Below are 22,138 nucleotides of genomic sequence, written 5' to 3' on the forward strand. Positions count from 1 at the left end.
GGGTATAAATTAACAGAACGTGCGTTTGTATAATTGCGGGCAGAATTTGTTCCAAGCATAAAGGATCAGGATCATATTTGAGTCTTTTTATTCTTTTACTGTGTCCAATTAGTCTTGAGGTTTTGTCCTTTAAACAAATTGTTTAAGTGAATTCTTATAAAATTAAACAGTTGTCATTTATCAACATCTGAGCATCATTTGGTCAGCTGAGAACATCTTCAGGGGTCAATAGCTAGGACACAGACTAGGTAAGTTTTTATTAAAGGAGAGGAAAAGTTCACAAAGGAATGGAGCATTGGGTGGGTACAAGAGCTATGTCAACAGCAGCTGTGGATGGTTTCTTATATGTTCTAATTTTAGGAATGTAGACAAATACCCCCTCCAGCCCATAACACTGCCTAAATGTTCATCATTAGAAGTTCATTCCTTTGAAATAGCAAACCTCCTTTAAAAACACCTTTTGGAGGGTTGCACACACATTAAACTGGGCTTAGTTTGAATTAGGTTAAATAATGTGGTTTATTCCTACCACATGTTGAGATCTGAAAGCCTCTTCTGAACATCAAAGGAATGAGCTCCCTGATGGGACAAGGGTAGATCTGAACAAGGCACTCAGGTAAAGATTAGCATGAGGTGTGACAGAAGGACACACAAGAAAAAGTAAGACTATAAAGAAACATCGTTGACAATGTTTTTTTTATTTTTTTTTTATTTTTTTTGTAGAGACAGAGTCTCACTTTATGGCCCTCGGTAGAGTGCCATGGCCTCACACAGCTCACAGCAACCTCCAACTCCTGGGCTTAAGCGATTCTCCTGCCTCAGCCTCCCGAGTAGCTGGGACTACAGGCGCCCGCCACAACGCCTGGCTATTTTTTTTGTTGTTGCAGTTTGGCCGGGGCTGGGCCTGAACCCGCCACCCTCGGCATATGGGGCCGGCACCCTACTCACTGAGCCACAGGCGCCGCCCCATCGTTGACAATGTTAAAAGTGATCTCCACAGTATCAAAAAGAATGCCACATCAGGGAAAGGTATCTTTCAAGCATTCTTCTTGATACTGTGGAGATCACTTAACAAGGAAAGGGAGTCAAAGTAAACTGACTTGACAAGGTGTAGACCCTTGACAAAGAAGGAGAGTCAGAGTAAACTGTTAACTCTATCCTGCTTCTCCTCCAGGCAAAGATTCTCTTTCTTTTCTATAAAAAATAAAGAAGCGGGCCGTGCCTGTGGCTCAAAGGAGTAGGGCCCCAGCCCCATATGCTGGAGGTGGTGGGTTCAAGCCCAGCCCCAGCCAAAAAATTGCAAAATAAATAAATAACAAAGAAGCTAAGAACCACACCAATTCAAAATCAGCTTACAATACTCTGGTATTTGAATAACTACTTGCTATGAAAGGTTCCCATACTGTTTGAATTTCTGCTCAGAACCCACAGACTGAAGCAGATCCAGGTGTGCAAGGGTCCAGTCCTCTTTTTTTGGTGCCGCTACAATGAATGAGAAGTTATTCTTCCTCTCTTCACTTCTCTGGGAGAAAAATCACCAGAGAAAAACCAAAGAAAGAGAATTTTGTTATCTGGATCTCAGAGGATATTTACTATCAGATATTTGTCACTTTGGAAGATCTCCCCTTTGAGATGTTAATTATCATAACCTTGAGGATTTCTGCAGTTAAATTGATCACAATGGTTTCTATGCAAAGGTCATATTGCAGGCAGTAAAGAAGGCTGGTGGAAGAGAAATGTTTTAGTCGGGAGGCTCTCTAGAGTTACTGATGCCCACAGTTGTACCATTCCAAATACCTACTAGGCAGGCTGGTCCCATATTCCCTCCCTGTAAGTTCAGAACCTCCTGGTCCTCACTCATCTATTGTATACTGTTTGCCATTCATGTACTGTTTGCAAAACACTTTCTCCATACTACTGTGAGTTTGCTCATCATCTTTTCTTCTCCTATGGCTTAATATTCTGAATGACAGAAAAAAGGTGAACCAAGATGTACAGACCTGTAACACGTAGAAAGCTGTTTTTTTGGAAAAGACGTGGTGATGATCACTCAGAAATAATGGAAAAAGAGAATACTAATTGATACAGGCATGTATCCTAACCAAATAGATGCATCAATAGTAATATCAAATACCATATTGTGTATTTAAAGAGAGGTCAGAGAGGAGAAGAGAGAGAAAGAAAAGGAAAAGAAGTATTAGAGGGAGGAGCAGGGGCTGCTGTTGCCTGATCTAACATCATGTATCATATACAGATTTTACATTATAACCTCTGCCATCACTGATTTTTAATTCACCCAACTTAAGTACTTTGCAGTTTCTTGGGCACTAGAATAGAGGTAGCAGGAGCCTGATCTCCATATCTGTCCCAGCTTTGTCCCAGCCCCCTTTTAACATTCCAAGGGGCACCAGAAATTCTCAACAATTATGTTACCATTATTTCTACTTCTTGAAATTCCTCTCATTGGGCTTGAAACACAGGGTTAAGATAGTTCAAGTTTACCAAGCTTGTTGGGTGGACATTGTACAGAGAGATCACAGAGGAAGATGGGAATCTGTAGTATCCGCTTAGAGAGGGGGGAAGCATAGTAATCCCACCCACAGCCCTTAGAAATTTCTCTCACTTCTCACCCAATGTATCAGGAATGCATTGTCATTTCATGTTCAAATTTAGGTATCGAAGACAGCAAATATGCTACGCTCCAGAGTCATACATTAATTAGTTGGTAAGCAACTAACTACCATCGATTTTCAATCGGTGTGCTGTGAGAGGATCTTAGTTGTGCCATGAAAATTTTTAAAGATCATTAATTAAATTATTTTTGAGAAAAGTTCAAAGCACAATAAGTAAAGTATATCCTTTTGTTGACTCTTTTATTTTTTGATCAACATAATTTAAGTGTGCCATGGAAGTGTAACTATAGGTTCAAGTGAGCCATGAGATAAAAAAAAAAAAAAGGTTGAAAAACATGGATCTATGTCCAAGTTCATGCTCCATTTTTACTTTCCTACCAGGAAGCAGTGCCTTGAGAGAACAAGATGCTGACAGGTCACTGACAGGTGGGGGAAACAAGAGAAAATAGTTAAGGGTACTGATGTGGCTGAAAGGAGCAAAGAGGGCACGCCAAGGGTGAGCTGGATTGACTCCAAAGGTAAAAATGCTTACTTCCTAACATTGCAGAGGAATACTGAGGATTGGCTCAGTTTCAATGAACATGTGGAGTATTTTCTCAACTCTCACAGCCTGATGCAGTCACAGCGTGTGACTTCAAATGTTCTGGAACCTAAATATTCCATCAGACAACATAGATTAGTATGCCAAGGATTCCAGTTCAGACTGACAGGACTGAAAACTACTGAGGCCAACCTGAAACGACACTCAGTCAGCCTAAAATAAGACATCACAAGAAAGAAAAGAAAAGCACAAACTGTTTTTATATTAATATACCCATATTTAGACATTCCGACAAAAGCATGTGATAAATCACTGGAAAGGCCGCCAATTGTAGTTTGGCGCAAAGTGTGACACCTGTGTGGCCACTGAAAGCCTCATCTGCTTCCCCAGAGACAGATTTGTAGAGTGCATTTTCCTAAACTTCAAAAAACATTCAACATTTTTACTTACGAGGAGCTCCTTCAGCCATTTCAATAGCAGTGATTCCCACAGACCACACATCACTCTGCAAAAGAAACAATGGCACCAAAAAAAAAGGACAGTTAAAAACAGGAAATTGTTATTATTTAAAGTCTCAAAACAATCTGTGGTTAAGGGTGGGGGTGTCAAGTCCAGAGCCATTTTATGAGTTTTCTATAATAAAGTTTCATTATAGACTGACTTTAAAGGAAAATATCATCTAAGCTTGTGACCAGCCAGTACACACTATACAACAGGTCGATAGGGGATGGGGTTGAGTGCAAGCCAAGTGCATCTTGGATATATTGCTATTGTTGCCTTCCCTGAAATACCAAAAGAAATTTTCCATAAAGAATTCCTATTACATAGATCCACCGTCTGTGTGATCCTGAGAAAATGGTTTAACTCTCTGTACCTCAAGTTCACACTATGGAAATTCATGGCAACAGTATCTACTAACTTAGGACTAGTGTGTGCGTGTGTGTGTGTGTGTGTGTGTGTCTCTACGTATGTATGTGTTTCAGCACTTCCCGAAATGTAGTAAACTGAGGCTAGAATTATAATAAGGCTCTGGAAAATTATTCTCACTACTATCGACTGTATAGTAATTTGTTTTACAGAGTGTGGAAAGGCCACAGGACTAAGAGGTACACTGACAAGCTGAATGATTCCTAAACAAGTTAATTGAATTCTTAGAACCCCAGGTTATAGATCTCTTGACTTCAGTTGTGATAGCTTAAGCTTAAGCTTTTTTTAGCTACATGGGGCTAAAAAGTAAAAATTACAAATATAGGTAAAAGTCTTTGGAAGACTACAAAAAATATATGTAGCCACAAAGCATTATTTTTACATCAAGGCATTTGAAGATCTTTAAGCTTCCATAGTTTCCATAGCAGTTAACATAGCACTGAACATGTAATAGGCTCTCATAAGTAATTATTTTGAAGATCAAGCAGAGGGCATTTAAGGAAAGGGAAAAGAGATGCAACTAAAATTAATCAACTTCAAATATCGAGTCCTAGGTTCCACATAGGGAGACCACAATGAATTGTTTGGATGACTTATGATGTGGAGAGAGTGAGGTTTTTCCAGTCTATAGCAAATCGAGAGTTTTCTTTCCACATCAGCTTTTTGAAATGTGTACATAGATGTATATTGCCCAAATTGCAGCTTCAGTGGAAATTTTAATAAATAGCATGAATTGTTACTTAATTTGTCTATTCCACTGATTTTCTGTGGTTTTAGAGGTGAACCGTGCCAAGGATTTTGGCTATTACCCTGAGTAATCAAATTATTATTTTTTTCATTTTGGGGCTAAGTTACTGTAGGGATTAATAATTGGCTTTACATTTATTCATTTTAAGTTTACAAAGCCCACTGCCCGTGAAAGTTGAATGTTCATATAAAGCCACATAATATCGTATTTTTACCAAGAAATTACATGCAACAGAGACCAGACATTCTGCCTCAAATCTTGGTAACTCCCCAATGTAGTCTGTCTACGTTCTCAGAAAATATTATTTTATGCATATAATCAAACCACATATAGGAATAAAGGCTAGTGGTTCCGATTAGAGTTTAATGTGAAAGGAGAGGCAGCCTGCTTTTTATTCTTTTATTTCATTAAAATAAAGGTTAATCAAAAATCCTTTCCAAAGTTTGATTCCCACTGTCTGAATCTTCACACTCACTCTGTAATCATAGGAGCGTCTTGGGTCCTCATCACAGTCGATCACCTCAGGTGCCATCCAGTACGGTGTCCCAATAAAGCTATTTCTCCTTCCATTAGTTCTGCTCACCTGGGCACTCACTCCAAAATCCACTGCAAAATTCGGCGTATGTCAAAATAATCAGGGACAAAAAGCTGAATAAGTTATTGCTTTAACTTGGAAAGCCAATACAAAAGCCACAATGGATAACAGATTTTTATTCCAGTCCAGCAAACTTCACCATGAAGTCTACTCCAGGAATACTGGGAAATAAGCTTTTCCTGCTATTTATGTTGGAATGAGACTCAGAAGTGCTATTATAAATCTACAGTAGGTTTGGCTGAATGTTTACCATGAATATTAAAAATGAAGTTCCATCAGTACACCCTAAACTTCTGAAGTGATAACATATGTAGCATTTGGACCTGCCACCAAGCTGGACGAGGATCAGGACTATAAGCAAAATCGAAGAAATCTAAAACCTATTAGCAGTTGATCAGGAAGTCCTACTCATGACTTTAGATGGTTCTATCACACTGATAAAGAAAAATAATTTTTTTCTGCTAGAATTTAGTTTAAGTTCTTGCACAGATCTTCTCTATCAGATCAGATGCAGATATGTAGTGTGCTATCCATATGTTAGCTTAGACTATAAAAGTTTAGCTTTCTATTCATCTGTGGGATACATTATAAGAAAATATTTAGTATGGTATCCTCAGAAACAGAAAAAGTCTAAAGTAGACAGGAGTTATTTATTCCAGAAAAAATAAGACAGAGATGAAAAATGAAGTAGATTTTCTAATTTAGAATGGTTTCCAGGAATCCAGAGGATGGCGAACAAAACTGACTGAAAAGCAGCTTGAAGAATTTAGGAGCAGAAATGGAAAACGAAAAAAACCTGAGTGTTTAAAGTAGTCTTGAAGAAAGTCTCTAACCAAAACAACAATAAAAAAAAAAAAATGTTCACAATACCGTGACAGTACTCATTGGGTATTGTACAATCTCATTATATAGCTATATATTTTTTTAGAAATAGGTTAAATCACAGTTTGGCATTTTCACTATCCCTGAGGGGCAATTTTAAGAGCCAAGAAATAGTTATGAAGGCCATAAGATAATATATGGCATATAGCAGGGAAGAAAATAATAGGAGAAAAAAACTAGAAGAGCAATGAATGAAAGAAAAGAAAAAAGAAGAAAAGCTTAAAATTGGATAAAAGTTAGATATAAAAACTCAGCAATGGCATAATTTAACCTTTCTTTAATGACATCAGGGATTGGAATATGAAGATTATTAAACAATTGTGATTGCAATATTTTGCAATCTTTGCAAAAAGAGACATTTTCCTGTCTCTTCCCTTTCTGTCACTTCCTTTGGCTGTCATCAGTTTTGCCTTCCGCAATCTTTTCCTTATAATATGCTGCCTAAAATTAGCTATGATCTGAGAAATGTATGACAAATCATATAAGGATTATATGTAAAATAAGCCTGATTAAATTCTAATCCAGCACTAAAAGGTCTCTCCTCCAGAGTAAAGTATATGAGCTTCAGTACATGGACAATGTGACAGACTATTTCAGTAGCTTTTCATTTACTAACAATTTCTCTTCCGCGTTGCAAATGTCCAGATTGGCCAGCAACTTGTATGTTAGAGTATACAAGTATATGAGAGTGTTGCTCTATATGTGAACAAAGTGTTTAGCCTTGTGGTGGACTATCTATCCTGCACATTTAAATGTGAAATATGTATGTCTCTTGTATAACTGGAAATTATGTTTCTAGCTTGGTAGTTTTTAGACACAAAATAGCTAATACATTTTCTTGAAACTACTTTCACTTATTTCAAGAACAATTACTGCCTCATGATTTTCCCACAAATACTCAGTAAAAAAAAAAAAAAATTGTTTTCAATGAATAAAGAAAATCTCTACTCTGGTTCTATCCATTTAGCAAGAAAAGGACAAATATCTTCACATCATATGAAAAGATATGAGATATGTTAATAAAGAGTTGATATAGGGCTGCGCCTGGGCTCAGTTGGTATGGCGCCAGCCCCATATACCGAGGGTGGTGGGTTCAAACCTGGCCCTGGCTGAACTGCAACCAAAAAATAGCTGGGAATTGTGGCAGGTGCCTGTAGTCCCAGCTGCTCGGGAGGCTGAGGCAAGAGAATCGCTTAAGCCCAGGAGTTGGAGGTTGCTGTGAGCTGTGTGATGCCATGGCACTCTACCGAGGGCCATAAAGTGAGACTCTGTCTCTACAAAAAAAAAAAGGAGTTGATATAATTAAAAACTGATGTAAGTGATTTATATTCTGTATCAATGGGGTTGTCCATCATCACATAGTACTGACATTATTTATATGGTAATATGGAAAAACTAACCATCGATATTTATTTTAAATGTTCGGTGTTCCCTGTGTGCTTGAGAGACAATATGTGCTGTTATTTTCAGATAAATTATTCCACTTTGAACCCTGGAATAGACAGCCAGGGACTTTCTGGTGTTTTAATTTCTTATTCTTAACTTTATTTGGATATTATTGAGCATTATTTTTGATTGATATCATTTTTTTAAATATTTGAAAAAAAACAAAGAAGCAATTCATGCTCATACACTTGAAATGTTCTTTGACATTCTTGGGAAAATACGGCTCTATGATGTGAAAGAATTTTCTTCTCTTTTTTTAAATCCCTGACTATGGCACCAAATCTTGCCCATGGTAAAAATTCGATTGTTGAGATAAATATAATAGCTATTTCTAATAGAAGGTAAAGTAACAACTAAAAAGAAACTCCCCACTAGCAAGTTGGTTAAGTCTACATGATTTCAAAGAAGCAGTTAGGTGCATCATTTTTCTTTTGCCCCTTCCCCCCACTCCCAAACTAATTTTCAAATGTTGACTGGTTTTACAGACAGGGACGATCTAGATCAAATAATAGAGTTTATTGGCAGGGACATAATAAAAAGCACAGTTATCTTAAAGGAGTTTTCTACATTAGGATGTTTTGGCTCTCACCTAAAATTACTATAAAAATAAACTTACCCAGTTTTACTTCGGCATTGTGAGTCAGCAGCACATTCTGACCTTTGATGTCTCGGTGAATTACTCGGTGTGCATGAAGGTGAGCTAAGCCCTGTAAATACATATACATATGATATATATAGATATAGATATATCATATATATACATATATATGTCATATATATACACATATTTTATATACACACACACACATATAAAAAGCCACATCAATATATGTTTATTTTTCCTCTTTTCTGGTACCATTCTTAGGATTTTTGGAAAGACTTTGGTAAGAGGAATGGCCTAGATTTGATTTTTCAGATGAAATTCTTTCTTTAGGCTGGAATTACTATAACCATTTCCCAGAAATATGACTTTTGGCTCTAAGAGAAAGAAAATAAATCAGGACACCCATGAAAGAAAGAAAAAGAGCACCAAAATGTAATATTTGTATACATTGGGTCACTTTATCTTCCTTTCTAGCCTCCGTATTTCCAACTAACCATAAGACCTGGAGATCTTAAATAACATAGTTCAGCCATAGTTTTGCTCTATTCTTCATCCAACCATTTGTTTAGTCCAAAATATTTTCTAATCAGCCTTGTAGGCTGAGAATTTGGAGGGATATGGAAATTCATTTTAAAGCATTTGCGATTTGTGTTGGCTTGCCACATTGGCTACAGCTCATTCACCACTAAAACTAACCTGTGACCTGGCTAAACCACGACATGGTATGCAACGTTAGTGCTCCAGACACTAACTGGGGATTTACAATTGAAGTAACAATAAAAACACCTAAAATTTATTGAGCCCTATTCTTTGCCAGGCACTGTGCTGAGTGCTTTATATGGAATAAATTACAAATTCCTCTCAGCATCCCTTTAAGGAAGATGTTAATGTCACCCCATTTCATAGATGAGAAAAGTAAAACTTTAAAAATTTAAGTAACTGGATTGAGGTCACACAACTAACACATGGTGAGCCAGGACTTGCAACTTAAGGCAGAATTTTCACTCTTGACCATTTACTGTATTATCACAATGCATCCAACCAAAATGGGAGGAAGGACAGTCTAACTTTGTATGAATGGTGCTATTCAGTTCCGTAAATATCTTTCTGTTAATAAGCAGTTAAGCCACACACAAAAAAATATTTAGTTTTGTATATCAATAAAATTATTGCTCTCATCCAATGGGGCATAGGAAATAGACAATTTAAAAATGGGGCAATATTCTGAGAGGATGTCTGTAAAAGTCTGCAGATGGTTTAGTGCCTTTCTATCGAACACTGACTGCTCCTGATTCACCTTCATCCTAACCTATGAGGATAGGGCTGTGTGATTGTTTTAAAGGACTCTAAAAATCATAATAACATAATAAATAACAGAAGTGGTCATTTCCATGATCCATTGAACACAGTAGTCTGAATCTGACAGAGCCACGGAAGGCCATAACTTAGAAGGACTTGGTTCCCCAGCTTGTGGTCTACCTTAAAGTTTAAGGACATCACTTGAAAATCTTTCTCCAAAGCTTTTTGGCCTTTTTAGGTATCCTGATACAGAGGTTATCTTTAGAATTCCTAAGCCATCAGATATGAGCAGGTATAATGTATACTGTACAAGGTTTTTCAAGATCAGGGAAGAATGACCATATTAAGACTTACCTGAAGGATTTCTCGGCAGATATAAGCAATCCAATCTTCTTTCAAACTCTGATTTCTGGTCATCCTCACTACATCAGTGACTGAGCCTGCTGCACATAACTCCATGACCATCTGCAGGGCAGCCAGTAAAGTGTCAATACTTAGAAAATAATTCTCTGAAGATATCTGGAGAGTTCTAGTCCATATGGCTGTGTATTTAGATGTAATGTTTAGAGATTAAGACACTGCAAAGACTAGTTCAATCATCTGGTGGAAGACTCCAAAAGCTAGTGGAATTAGAAAGAGTTGGATAAAACCCAAAGATTTGTAGTGGGAGAGAAGCCAGGTACCACACTGGGAATATTTAACTAGGAAGTGGGATTTGAGCTAAGCCTTGAAGAATAGGTAGTGTTTGGATATGCTTAGAAGGAATAACATTCATTTTGTGGAAAACAGGGTGAACACATTCCCTTAGAAAGAAGCTTGTGCAAGAAATAAGCCTGAGGGATGACTGAAGTAGAAAGGAAAGTATAGTTGAGGGAACAATTTTTTGGGGGGTGGAGAAGGAGGATATGGAGGGTCTCAAAAGACACTACATTTCCACATTGAGACCAGGTTCGGTTTTTGTTGTTTTGTTTTTATTTTCAATTTCCAGATTATTTTCCCTCAAGAAACTGGCAAACTACAATTCCAAGGGAGAATTTGTGAATTTCATGCCTGTGTGATAATTTCTTCCAAATTGGGTTACGGCTAAAGAAAGCCTACTTTGAAGCTAATATCTTTGACAATATTTCATTCATATTTTATTGTGTTAATAAACTCAGTTTCCTAGGAGTTTATTTTTGACACCCATGTATTGAGTGCTGAACTAGTAAATTTCCTTTCAAATAACAGTACCTGACTAGAGGACAGACCAATATAAGGTGAATATAACTATTATAATCATCTTAGCAAGCTTTTCTTTAAGTGCAGGTTTATGTATTACTGCCCACATCAAAACCACTTTATCAAAAGAAGAAAACTTAAAAAAAAAAAACAAACTCCTAGGCATGTTATCACCATGTAAGAAGGGAAGCAAAGGGATAAGCCCCAAATCATAACTACTCAGAAAGTGTACCTGTTTCCTTTTGGAATATTAACATTTTCTTTTTTGAAAACTACTCCCCTAATTTACAGTCATTCTCCACTGATATTACTGCATGTTTTCTCTTGAGTATACTTTCACCAGAAAGAAGAGAAAAGGCAACCAAATAAAACTACAATCCAGATAAACTACAAAAGAGGGAAGAGCTGCGCTACGACCTCCTATAGGCACCCTCCCAGACCTCAGGAATTGCTGTGCTGAAACCCGTGATCGGCACGCTCCCACCTCTGGAAGAGCTGACCCGCGACCTGCAATCGGCACCCTCCCGGAATCCGTAAGAGCTGTGCTGTGACTCGCAATTGGCACCCTCCCAGACCCCAGTAAGAGCTGCGCCAGGACACTCTCAGACCTCTGGAAGAGCTGCGCCAGGGACCCATGATTGGCACCCTCCCAGACCACCGTAAGAGCTGCGCCTGCCCAGACACCGGGATCCCTGAAAGCAATGAAGTGGCTTCACAAAGCACAGAGTCTCTTCTCCATGAGATTATGAAAGAGAACTTTCCAGACATGCCAAGAGATTCTGAATTTCAGATAGCTGACAGTTTCAGAATTCCAGCACCACTCAACCCGAATAAGACATCCCCCAGACACATCATAATCAATTTCACTAAAGTTAATATGAAGGAGAAAATTCTGAAAGCAGCCAGACGAAACAAAAAAAATCACCTACAAGGAGAAGAATATTAGAATAACTGCAGACCTCTCTGCTGAAACCTTTCAAGCTACAAGAGGATGGTCATCAACTTTTAATCTCCTAAAGCAAAATAACTTTCAACCCAGGATCCTGTACCCAGCTAAACTGAGTTTCATTTATGATGGAGAAATTAAATACTTTAATGACATTCACATGTTGAAGAAATTTGCCACAACTAAACCAGCTCTCCAGGATATTCTCAGACCTATCCTCCATAAAGACCAGCGTAATCCTCCACCACAAAAGTAAACCCACCCAGAAAATTTTGATCAAATTCCAACTTCCACAGTCACAAAAGGATTAAAAATGTCCACCAGACTCTCAAAAGGCTTATCAATATCTCAATTAATGTGAATGGTTTAAATTGTCCTCTAAAGAGGCACAGGTTGGCTGACTGCATACAAAAACTCAACCCAGATATCTGCTGCATACAAGAATCTCACATCACATTAAAAGACAAATATAGAGTCAAGGTGAAGGGATGGTCATCTATACTCCAGGCAAACGGAAAGCAGAAAAAAGCAGGCATTGCAATCCTATTCGCAGATGCAATAGGCTTTAAACTAACCAAAATAAGTAAGGATAAGGAAGGACACTTCATATTTCTTACAGGTAATACTCAATATGAGATTTCAATTATTAATATTTATGCACGCAACCAGAGTGCACCTCAATTTATAATAGAAACTCTAACAGACATGAATAACTTGATTTCCTCCAGTTCCGTAGTAGTTGGAGATTTTAACACCCCTTTAGCAGTGCTGGATAGATTCTCCAATAAGAGGCTAAGCAAAGAAATCTTAGATTTAAACTTAACCAGTCAACATCTGGACTTAACAGACATCTACAGAACATTTCATCCCAACAAAACTGAATACACATTCTTCTCATCAGCCCATGGAACACACTCCAAAATCGACCACATCCTGGGCCACAAATCTAACCTCAGCAAATTAAAAAAAACAGAAATTATTTCTTGCATCTTCTCAGACCATCTGGAATAAAAGTTGAACTCAATAACAACAGGAATATGCATACCGATACAAAAACATGGAAGCTAAATAACCTCATGCTGAAGGATAGATGGGTTATAGATGAGATGAAGAAGAAATCACCAAATTTTTGGAACAAAACAACAATGAAGACACGAATTATCAGAACCTCTGGGATACTGCAAAAGCAGTCCTAAGAGGGAAATTTATAGCACTGCAAGCCTTCCTCAAGAAAATGGAAAGAGAGGAATTTAATAACTTAATGGGACAACTCAAGCAACTGGAGAAGGAAGAACATTCCAACCCCAAACCCAACAGAAGAAAAGTAATAACCAAAATCAGAGCAGAATTAAGTGAAATTGAAAACAAAAGAATTATACAACAGATCAATAAATTCAAAAGTTGGTTTTTTGAAAAGGTCAATAAAATAGATAAACCTTTGGCCAACCTAACCAGGAAAAAAAAAGTAAAATCTCTAATTTCATCAATCAGAAATGGTTAAGATGAAATAACAACAGACCCCTCAGAAATTCAAAAAATCCTTAACGAATATTACAAGAAACTTTACTCTCAGAAATATGAAAATCTGAAAGAAATCGACCAATACTTGGATGTATACCACCTACCAAGACTTAGCCAGAATGAAGTGGAAATGTTGAACAGGCCTATATCAAGTTCTGAAATAGCATCAACTATACAAAATATCCATAAAAAGAAAAGCCCAAGACCAGATGGCTTTATGACAGAATTCTACCAAACCTTTAAAGAAGAAATAGTACCTATATTACTAAACCTCTTCTAAAATATAGAAACAGAAGGAATACTACCCAATACATTCTACGAAGCAAACATCACCTTGATCCCTAAACCAGGGAAAGACCCAACAAGAAAAGAAAATTATAGACCAATATCACTAATGAATACTGATTCAAAAATACTCAGTAAGATCCTAACAAACAGAATCCAACAACACATCAAAAAAATTATACACCATGCCCAAGTTGGATTTATCCCAGGCTCTCAAGGCTGGTTCAATATACATAACTCTAGAAATGTAATTCAGCACATAAACAAACTAAAAAATAAAGGCCATATGATTCTCTCAATTGATGCAGAAAAAGCTTTTGATAATATCCAGCATCCCTTCATGATCGGAACACTTAAGAAAATTGGTATAGAAGGGACAATTCTTAAGCCAATAGAGGCCATCTACAGCAAACACACAGCCAATATTGTATTGAATGGAGTTAAATTGAAATCATTTCCACTTAGATCAGAACCAGACAAGGTTGCCTATTGTCTCCATTGCTCTTTAACATTGTAATGGAAATTTTAGCCATTGCAATTAGGGAAGAAAAGGCGATCAAGGGTACCACATAGGGTAAGAAGAGGTCAAACTTTCACTCTTTGCAGATGACATGATCATATACCTGGAAAACACTAGGGATTCTACTACAAAACTTTTAGAACTGATCAAGGAATACAGCAATGTCTCAGGCTACAAAATCAACACCCATATATCTGTAGCCTTTATATATACCAGCAATAGCCAAACCTAAAAAACAGTCAAGGACTCTGTTCCTTTCACAGTAGTGCCAAAGAAGATGAAATATTTGGGAGTTTATCTAACAAAGGACATGAAAGATCTCTACAAAGAGAACTATGAAACTTTAAGAAAAGAAATAGCTGAAGATGTTAACAAATGGAAAAACATACCATGCTCATGGCTGAGAGGAATCAACATTGTTAAAATGTCTATACTACCCAAAGCAAAATATAATTTTAATGCAATTCCTATTAAAGCTCCATTGTCATATTTTAAAGATGTTGAAATAATTATACTTCATTTTATATGGAATCAGAAAAAACCTCGAATAGCCAAAACATTACTCAGAAATAAAAACAAAGCAGGAGGAATCACGCTACCAGACCTGAGACTGTACTATAAATCAATAGTGATCAAAAAAGCATGGTACTGGCACAAAAGCAGAGAAGTAGAAGTCTGGAACAGAATAGAGAACCAAGAGATGAATCCAGCTACTTACCATTATTTGATCTTTGACAAGCCTATTAAAAACATTCAGTGGGGAAAACATTCCCTATTTAACAAATGGTGCTGGGTGAACTGGATGGCAATCTGTAAAAGACTGAAACAGGACCCACACCTTTCACCATTAACTAAGATGGACTCTCACTGGATAAAAGATTTAAACTTAAGACATGAAACTATAAAAATACTTGAAGAAAGTGCAGGGAAAACTCTTGAAGGAATCAGCCTGGGTGAATATTTTATGAGGAGGACTCCCCAGGCAATTGAAGCAGTATCAAAAATACATTACTGGGACCTGATCAAACTAAAAAGCTCTGCACAGCCAAGAACATAGTGAGTAAAGCAAGCAGACAGCCCTCAGAATGGGAGAAAATATTTGCAGATTATACCTCCGATAAAGGTTTAATAACCAGAATCCACAGAGAACTCAAACATATTAGCAAGAAAAGAACAAGTGACCCCATCTCAGGGTGGGCAAGGGACTTGAAGAGAAACTTCTCTAAAGAAGACAGATGCACGATCTACAAACACATGGAAAAAAGCTCATCATCCTTAATCATCAGAGAAATGCAAATCAAAACTACTTTGAGATATCACCTAACCCCAGTAAGAGTAGCCCACATAACAAAATCCCAAAACCAGAGATGTTGGTGTGGATGTGGATAAAAGGGCACACTTCTACACTGCTGGTGGGAATGCACACTAATACATTCCTTTTGGAAGGATGTTTAGAGATACTTAGAGATCTAAAAATATACCTCTAATTCCTTTACTAGATATATACCCAGAAGACCAAAAATCACAATATAACAAAGACATCTGTACCAGAATGTTTACTGCAGCCCAATTCATAATTGCTAAGTCATGGAAGAAGCCCAAGTGCCCACCGACCCACGAATGGACTAGCAAATTGTGGTACATGTATACCATGGAATATTATGCAGCCTTAAAGAAAGATGGAGACTTTACCTCTTTCATGCTTACATGGATGGAGCCGGAAGATATTCTTCTTAGCAAAGTATCTCAAGAATGGAAGAAAAAGTATCCAATGTACTCAGCCCTACTATGAAGCTTATTTATAGCTTTCATATGAAGGCTGTAACCCAACTATAGCACAAGAATATGGGGAAAGGGCCAAGGGAGGGGAAGGGAGGGGGGAGGTTAGGGTGGAGGGAGGGTAATGGGTGGGGCCACACCTACGGTGCATCATAGAATGGGTACAGGTGAAACCTACTGAAGGCAGAATACAAATGTCTACATACAATAACTAAGAAAATGCCATGAAGGCTACGTTGAACAGTTTGATGAGAATATTTCAGATTGTATATGCAACCAGCACATTGTACCCCTTGATTGAACAAATGTACACAGCTATGATTTAACAATAATAAATAAATAAATAACTACAAAAGAGTTCATTTTCATGAAGAGCCATAATCATTGACTATATGGAATGGGCACAACATATACACTGCAATAATGAAAGAAAAGGGACTTATTTTGAACCATGACACACCTGAATTAAAGCCATTCAATTACGATAACCCTGAAAGATCTTGCTAATGGTATGTGAGTCAAAAGAACTCACCTATAAAAGGAATGTGAGGTGTTCTCAATCATTTTTCCCAGTAAATAAATAGCTAAATAATTACCATTTATAAAGTGTATGTACTGGGCATACACTTTACAAGTGGCAATTATTTAGCTATTTATTTACTTCATATTTGTTTTTCTGACTTACATGAGCAAGACAGTGTGAATGGTCCCGTAGAAACCCTTATCGCCATCAAATAACTTACGCATTAAGGGCTTATTCATCCTTCAGATCCCAGTTTAAGCTTTTACTTCCTCAAGGAAGTACAGCCACATTATTTCCCTTATGACCAACTATACATTCATTTTTGTAATTATCTGAATGATACTGATCTTTCTAAATAGACTGTAAGCTCTAATGGACCAGATGCATGTCTGTTCAGCTCACCATTGTAGCCCCAGCATCTAGCAGAATGCCTGGCAAATAGATGGGTTTCAACTAATATATATTGAATGACTGAATGAACTGAGCACTATTAATATATATCCAATATGAAGACTGCAACATTTCTCACAATTTACCATACTATTAAAAGAGAAACATATTTGTAAGTGAAAAGGCATGCAAAAGACAAATGGTGTTATGCCAAACAAATAGTAACTAAGTTGTACGGCAATATTTAATAAAATCTCAAATGGAATTCTAAGAGAATGGAGGATGGAAGTTAAACAGTTATTTGGGATGGAGCAGAGTTAAGTTGAACATCTCTAAATCCAGTGGTTCTCCACAGTATGGTGTTCAGCCCAGCAGCAGAAGCATCACCTATAAACTTACTAGAAAGTACAAATTCTTAGACTCACATCCCAGACCTACTGAATCAGAAACTCATTGAGTAGTGCCCAGTAATCTGCGTTTTATCTGGCTCTCCAGGAGACTCCAATGGACACTGAAGTTTGAAAACCACTCTTTCAATTCAGCTCCTTTTTGGAAACCTTTTTATAATGTTCACTCTCCTACTTCCTCAAGTCCTTTGTATATAATGTAACAGAATCTGTCACCGACACTGGAAGATCCTGAAATTTTCAGTCACTATTTTGGGAAAAACTCTATTATTAACTGAAAATTGAAATGTAGAAAGCATAGAAATTAAGTGTATAGTGACCCCAGCTTATGTTCTTTTTTTTCTTTTTTTTTTTATTAAATCATAACTGTATACAATGATATGATTATGGGGCATCATACACTCACTTCATAAACCATTTGACACATTTTTATCACAGTGGTTAACATAGCCTTTCCGGCGTTATCTCAGTTACTGTGCCAAAACATTTACATTCTACATTTACCAAGTTTCACAAATACCCCTGTAACAGGCACCGTTCTAAATATTCCTTTTTTAATAAAGACATCCTTGACCAAAGCTCATTTCTTTGTGATTTAACTATTGTCTTACAGTGGAGGGCAGCAAAAATTCTGGTAATTGTAGCTGAGGTAGCATCAGTCCCAGTTAGCTTCTAAAATTTATGTCTCATTTAGCTGGAATTTGTGATCCTCCCAGTATGATGCCTAAGAAAAGGGTAAGTCAATTAACCGTTTAGAAAAGAGTTTCTAAGAGTTATGTTTATATATATAAGTGCATATCTTTTTGGAACATTTAAAATGCACTCATATGTTCATGTCAAGTGCTAATTAGAATTAATCCTTACCCAGTCATTATTTACCATTCCATCAGGTAGTTGCTGTACCACCAATAGTGGTAATTACATAAAATTAAATGCAACAAATCTATATTTGAAAATATTTATATTAGGTATTTCCAGGTTTCTAGTGTTCATTTGAGTTCTCTCCCATCACACCCATAAGTCACTTAAATTATTTTTGCCTATTTTATCACTCCCTTTTTCAGAAATCAGAGTACTTTTTTTTTTCATAAAGGGTCTCTCCTAGTGCATGCTGCCATACTATCTTGAGCAGCTGAGGGCTTAAGTTTTCCTATAGGTGCACAAAAGTGACATCTCAGCTCATGAAAACATATGTCCTTGGGTAAGACTAATTCTCATAGGATCAGATCAAGGTAAGTAGAAACATACCCAAAGTTGGTGCCTCTGGCCAGGGGGACTCAACTTGAAGAATGCTCCATAGAAGGACACGATGTTTTTGTGGAAAGAGTACTTCCTCAGGAGGTTGAGTTCAGTCCTAAGATCTTCTTCTTCATCCTGTGTAAGGAAAAACACACAGCAAAGCTCCTAAGCTGTGTTATTTAATGACAGTGTGTCCCTAAACTATAGTCGATGAAAGAAGGAGAATTCTATGACAACTCATTACACCCCACAGCAATTTACAATATAATCTCAACTGAAATTATCAATGAATGAAGATCATTAACTGGTAATTTGGGTGACAAAAGGGTAAAGTGAAGATCTTTTAATTCAGTGGTTGTCAAAGTGTGGTCCTGAATAAGCAGCCCTGGCTATTGTGTAAAGTTTTTACTGGATGGAGTCATTACTTTTTCGTTTTGTTTCGTACCAGTTTTTTTTTTTAATTAAATCATAGCTGTGTACATTAATGGGGCACCATGCACTGGTTTTATATACAATTTGAAATACTTTCATCGAACTGGTTAACATAGCCTTCGTGGCATTTTCTTAGGTATTGTGTTCAGACATTTATATTCTGCATTAGTAAGTTTCACCTGTACCCTTCTAAGATGCACGTAGGTGAGGTCCCACCAATTACCCTCCCTCCACCCATACTTCCCCCTCCCCTCCCCTCCCTTGTCCCTTTCCCCATATTGTTAGGTTATAATTGGGTTATAGCTTTCATATAGCTTTCATTAGTTTCATAGTAGGGCTGAGTACATTGGATACTTTTTCTTCCATTCTTGAGATACTTTGCTAAGAAGAATATGTTCCAGCTCCATCCCTGTAAACATGAAAGAGGTAAAGTCTCCATCTTTCTTTAAGGCTGCATAATATTCCATGGTGTTTTTGTACCAGTTTTATTGAGGTATATTTCATATACCATACAATTTACCCATTTGAAGTATAACATACAGTAGTTTTTAGTATATTTACAGAGTTGGACAATCATCACCACAATCAATTTTAGAACATTTTTAATCACTTAAAATGAAATCCCAAATCCTTTAGCTATTATTTTGCCACACACACCCCAACTCTAACCAGTCAGCAATGTTGATCTGTTTTAAAAATATGTTTACAATCATTTATTTTCCTAATCACAACAGGGGCACATTCACATAAAAAATAGATATGACATAAAATATGTAAGTGATCTACTCTCACTGAACATGTTCCTGAATCAATGTTATTAACAGTTTACTCTTTATGCTTTTAGACATTTATATATGCTGATGGACTAGCTACAGAAGTGACAGTGATAAATGGATAAAGATATGATCAACAGCTATATAAACACAAAGAGCAAGAAAAAGAGAGAGAGATGACATAAAAAAATCTAAACAAGGTCATTTTCTTCTCACTTTTCTGCAAGTTTCATGTTTTAATCAATATATAAAGCACATCTTTCTATATTAGTAAACAAATATAAACAATATATAAAGCACATCTTTTTATGGCTGCATATGATTGCTCAGAATGGAGATCTGAGTCTGGTGCTCAGGGGAAAAGTCATGTCTAAAGGTATTGTTTTTAAGGATTATCTATGTAGTGATAATGGAAGCCATCTGATTAGATAGTATCACTGACATGCAATATATAATTTTAAGAGATAGCTCTAGCAGAAAATAGTGGGGTGTTAGTCAGAAAAGAGCACCCATCCTGTGCATTAAGATACCTAGGTTTTAGCACTGATATCTCACAGTAAGAAAATTCACTTAATCTTCATAAGATTCAATTTACTTAAAAAAATGATGGAAGATAGTAGCCATTACCTATCTGCAGAAAACATTAGCAGGATTAAATGGGATAATATACACAAAGTTCTTTGATATCCTTTGGTAGAAAAATGCTATAAATGGAAGGTATTTTCATAATGTATCTTCCTTACCTGACCTCTTATTTGAATTACTTGGAGTGCCAGCCACTTTTTACCCTAATACAAACATCACCCACCTTCATTCCCAGAACATCCATTTTAGTGGTGTGAAATGGGACACAATTCTCTTTCCCTAAGCTTCAGCTATGTTTGTGCATACCTTGGCAACCAAGTGATTTTGATTATATTTCTGTAACTCTTATTTCTTAGCCAATCTAGAAAAATCTCTCTTCTTCTTGGTAATTTGAAAAAAAACATGCATTGGTATACATATACCCAAGTCACTAGGGAAAAAACATCTTAAAATATTAACTTATAAAAATATAACTTGAATTGTTGGGAATTTTCAATGAACACACCCATCGATTTGTGCATTTCAGTGTTACAGTTATAGGAACTTACACACAGGGAAATAAAAACAATATACATGAATGATATAACCAAGGATGAATATAAAATAGTGCATAATGAAGTTAAAGGTGATGTGCGATGACCAAGGAAGTGATTCTGCACTTGACAAGTGGTTTTTCCACTGAGCTCCTTTGAATTCCTACTACCTCTAAATTTTATTTTATTTTAAATTTAAAAAGTCTCCTATAGAATTTATAAAAGTTCAATTTATAAAAACTTTTGAGAAATATTCTTATTGTCCAAAGTAAAATATATCTGTAGAATGTAAAGAAAGGAAGACTTATGAATTAAAAATACAAAAATTTTCTGCTCTGAAATTCAGTGAGAAAGGATACCTTTCATTTCTTTGGGACAATGAATTAGGAAAGGGCTAATTGACATGAAAATCAATTAAGGGGTTAACTGCCTATCATATTTTAGTTCTCTCCATCATTTCCCACAACTACCCCAGACTTAATGACCTGGGGATATAGGAAAATAAGGCTCTTAGCTAAGATGACTAGGTAACCAAATATATCTACTCAGTTATCACCTTCCTCCTAGCTTATTCTCCAAGACACCACAGAAAACATGGGCTGCTATGTTTCGTATTTAGCTATATTGTGGATAGACTTTAAAAATACTTACGAAGTAAATAGAAGACAACGCATTATACTCTGTAGTGTCTTCAAGTTGATTTGGTTTTTGCTTGTAAATTACCTTTTGTTCCCTAAAATCTTTGATCTTTGATATTTATAACATATCTTGTAAAAAAAAAAAAAAAAGCTTGAAATCTCAGAGAAATGGCTGGCAGCTGCAGAACATTCTTTAGTATTTCCCTAAGATTTTCCAGTGGATTTACTTATGAACATTCAACCACTGAAAAATAAATCCCTAGAAACCTATTTGTCTTATGAGGGAAAAGGGATGGAGCCTGATTTGTCCGTTGAAAACCTCAATGCCAGGTTCCCTCTTTCTATTTATTGTGTAATAAAAGCATGAAAGAATAAAATAATAAACTTGTAGCATGAGAATTGCTGCCCCAGTCTCATCCCAACCTCCCAACGAAGATTGGTTAATAAGTTTCCATCAAATTCCCTTAACCTGTTTTCTAGAATGGTAAAAGTTGATCTTGTGGCTTCCATTTTTATCACATAAAACCCTTAAACTTTCTGATTCCCCCCATGTAGCTCTCCTTTGAAATGGCGACAATATCTGGAATCACACAGAAGTAAACCACAGGGACTGGCAAGCCTGTATATACATAGGCACTCTCAGTTTCTGTTAAAATACCAAGGTTCTTACACAT

General features: G+C 36.6%; 1 protein-coding gene across 1 annotated transcript in view; it reads right to left on the reverse strand.

Moving 5' to 3' along the window:
* The window catches only part of NRK (Nik related kinase), a 135,337-nt gene that overhangs the window by 47,773 nt on the left and 65,426 nt on the right, over positions 1-22,138 (reverse strand). Inside the window, exons 5-9 of the mRNA XM_053579736.1 lie at positions 18,513-18,638; positions 10,030-10,140; positions 8,389-8,479; positions 5,325-5,455; positions 3,625-3,679 (exon numbers count right to left, since the gene is read on the reverse strand). Of these exons, the coding sequence (XP_053435711.1) occupies positions 3,625-3,679; positions 5,325-5,455; positions 8,389-8,479; positions 10,030-10,140; positions 18,513-18,638 (514 nt within the window). The remainder of the gene's footprint in view (positions 1-3,624; positions 3,680-5,324; positions 5,456-8,388; positions 8,480-10,029; positions 10,141-18,512; positions 18,639-22,138) is intronic.

Source organism: Nycticebus coucang, chromosome X (assembly GCF_027406575.1).
Source record: "Nycticebus coucang isolate mNycCou1 chromosome X, mNycCou1.pri, whole genome shotgun sequence".
In the NCBI taxonomy this organism is placed as follows: domain Eukaryota; kingdom Metazoa; phylum Chordata; class Mammalia; order Primates; family Lorisidae; genus Nycticebus; species Nycticebus coucang.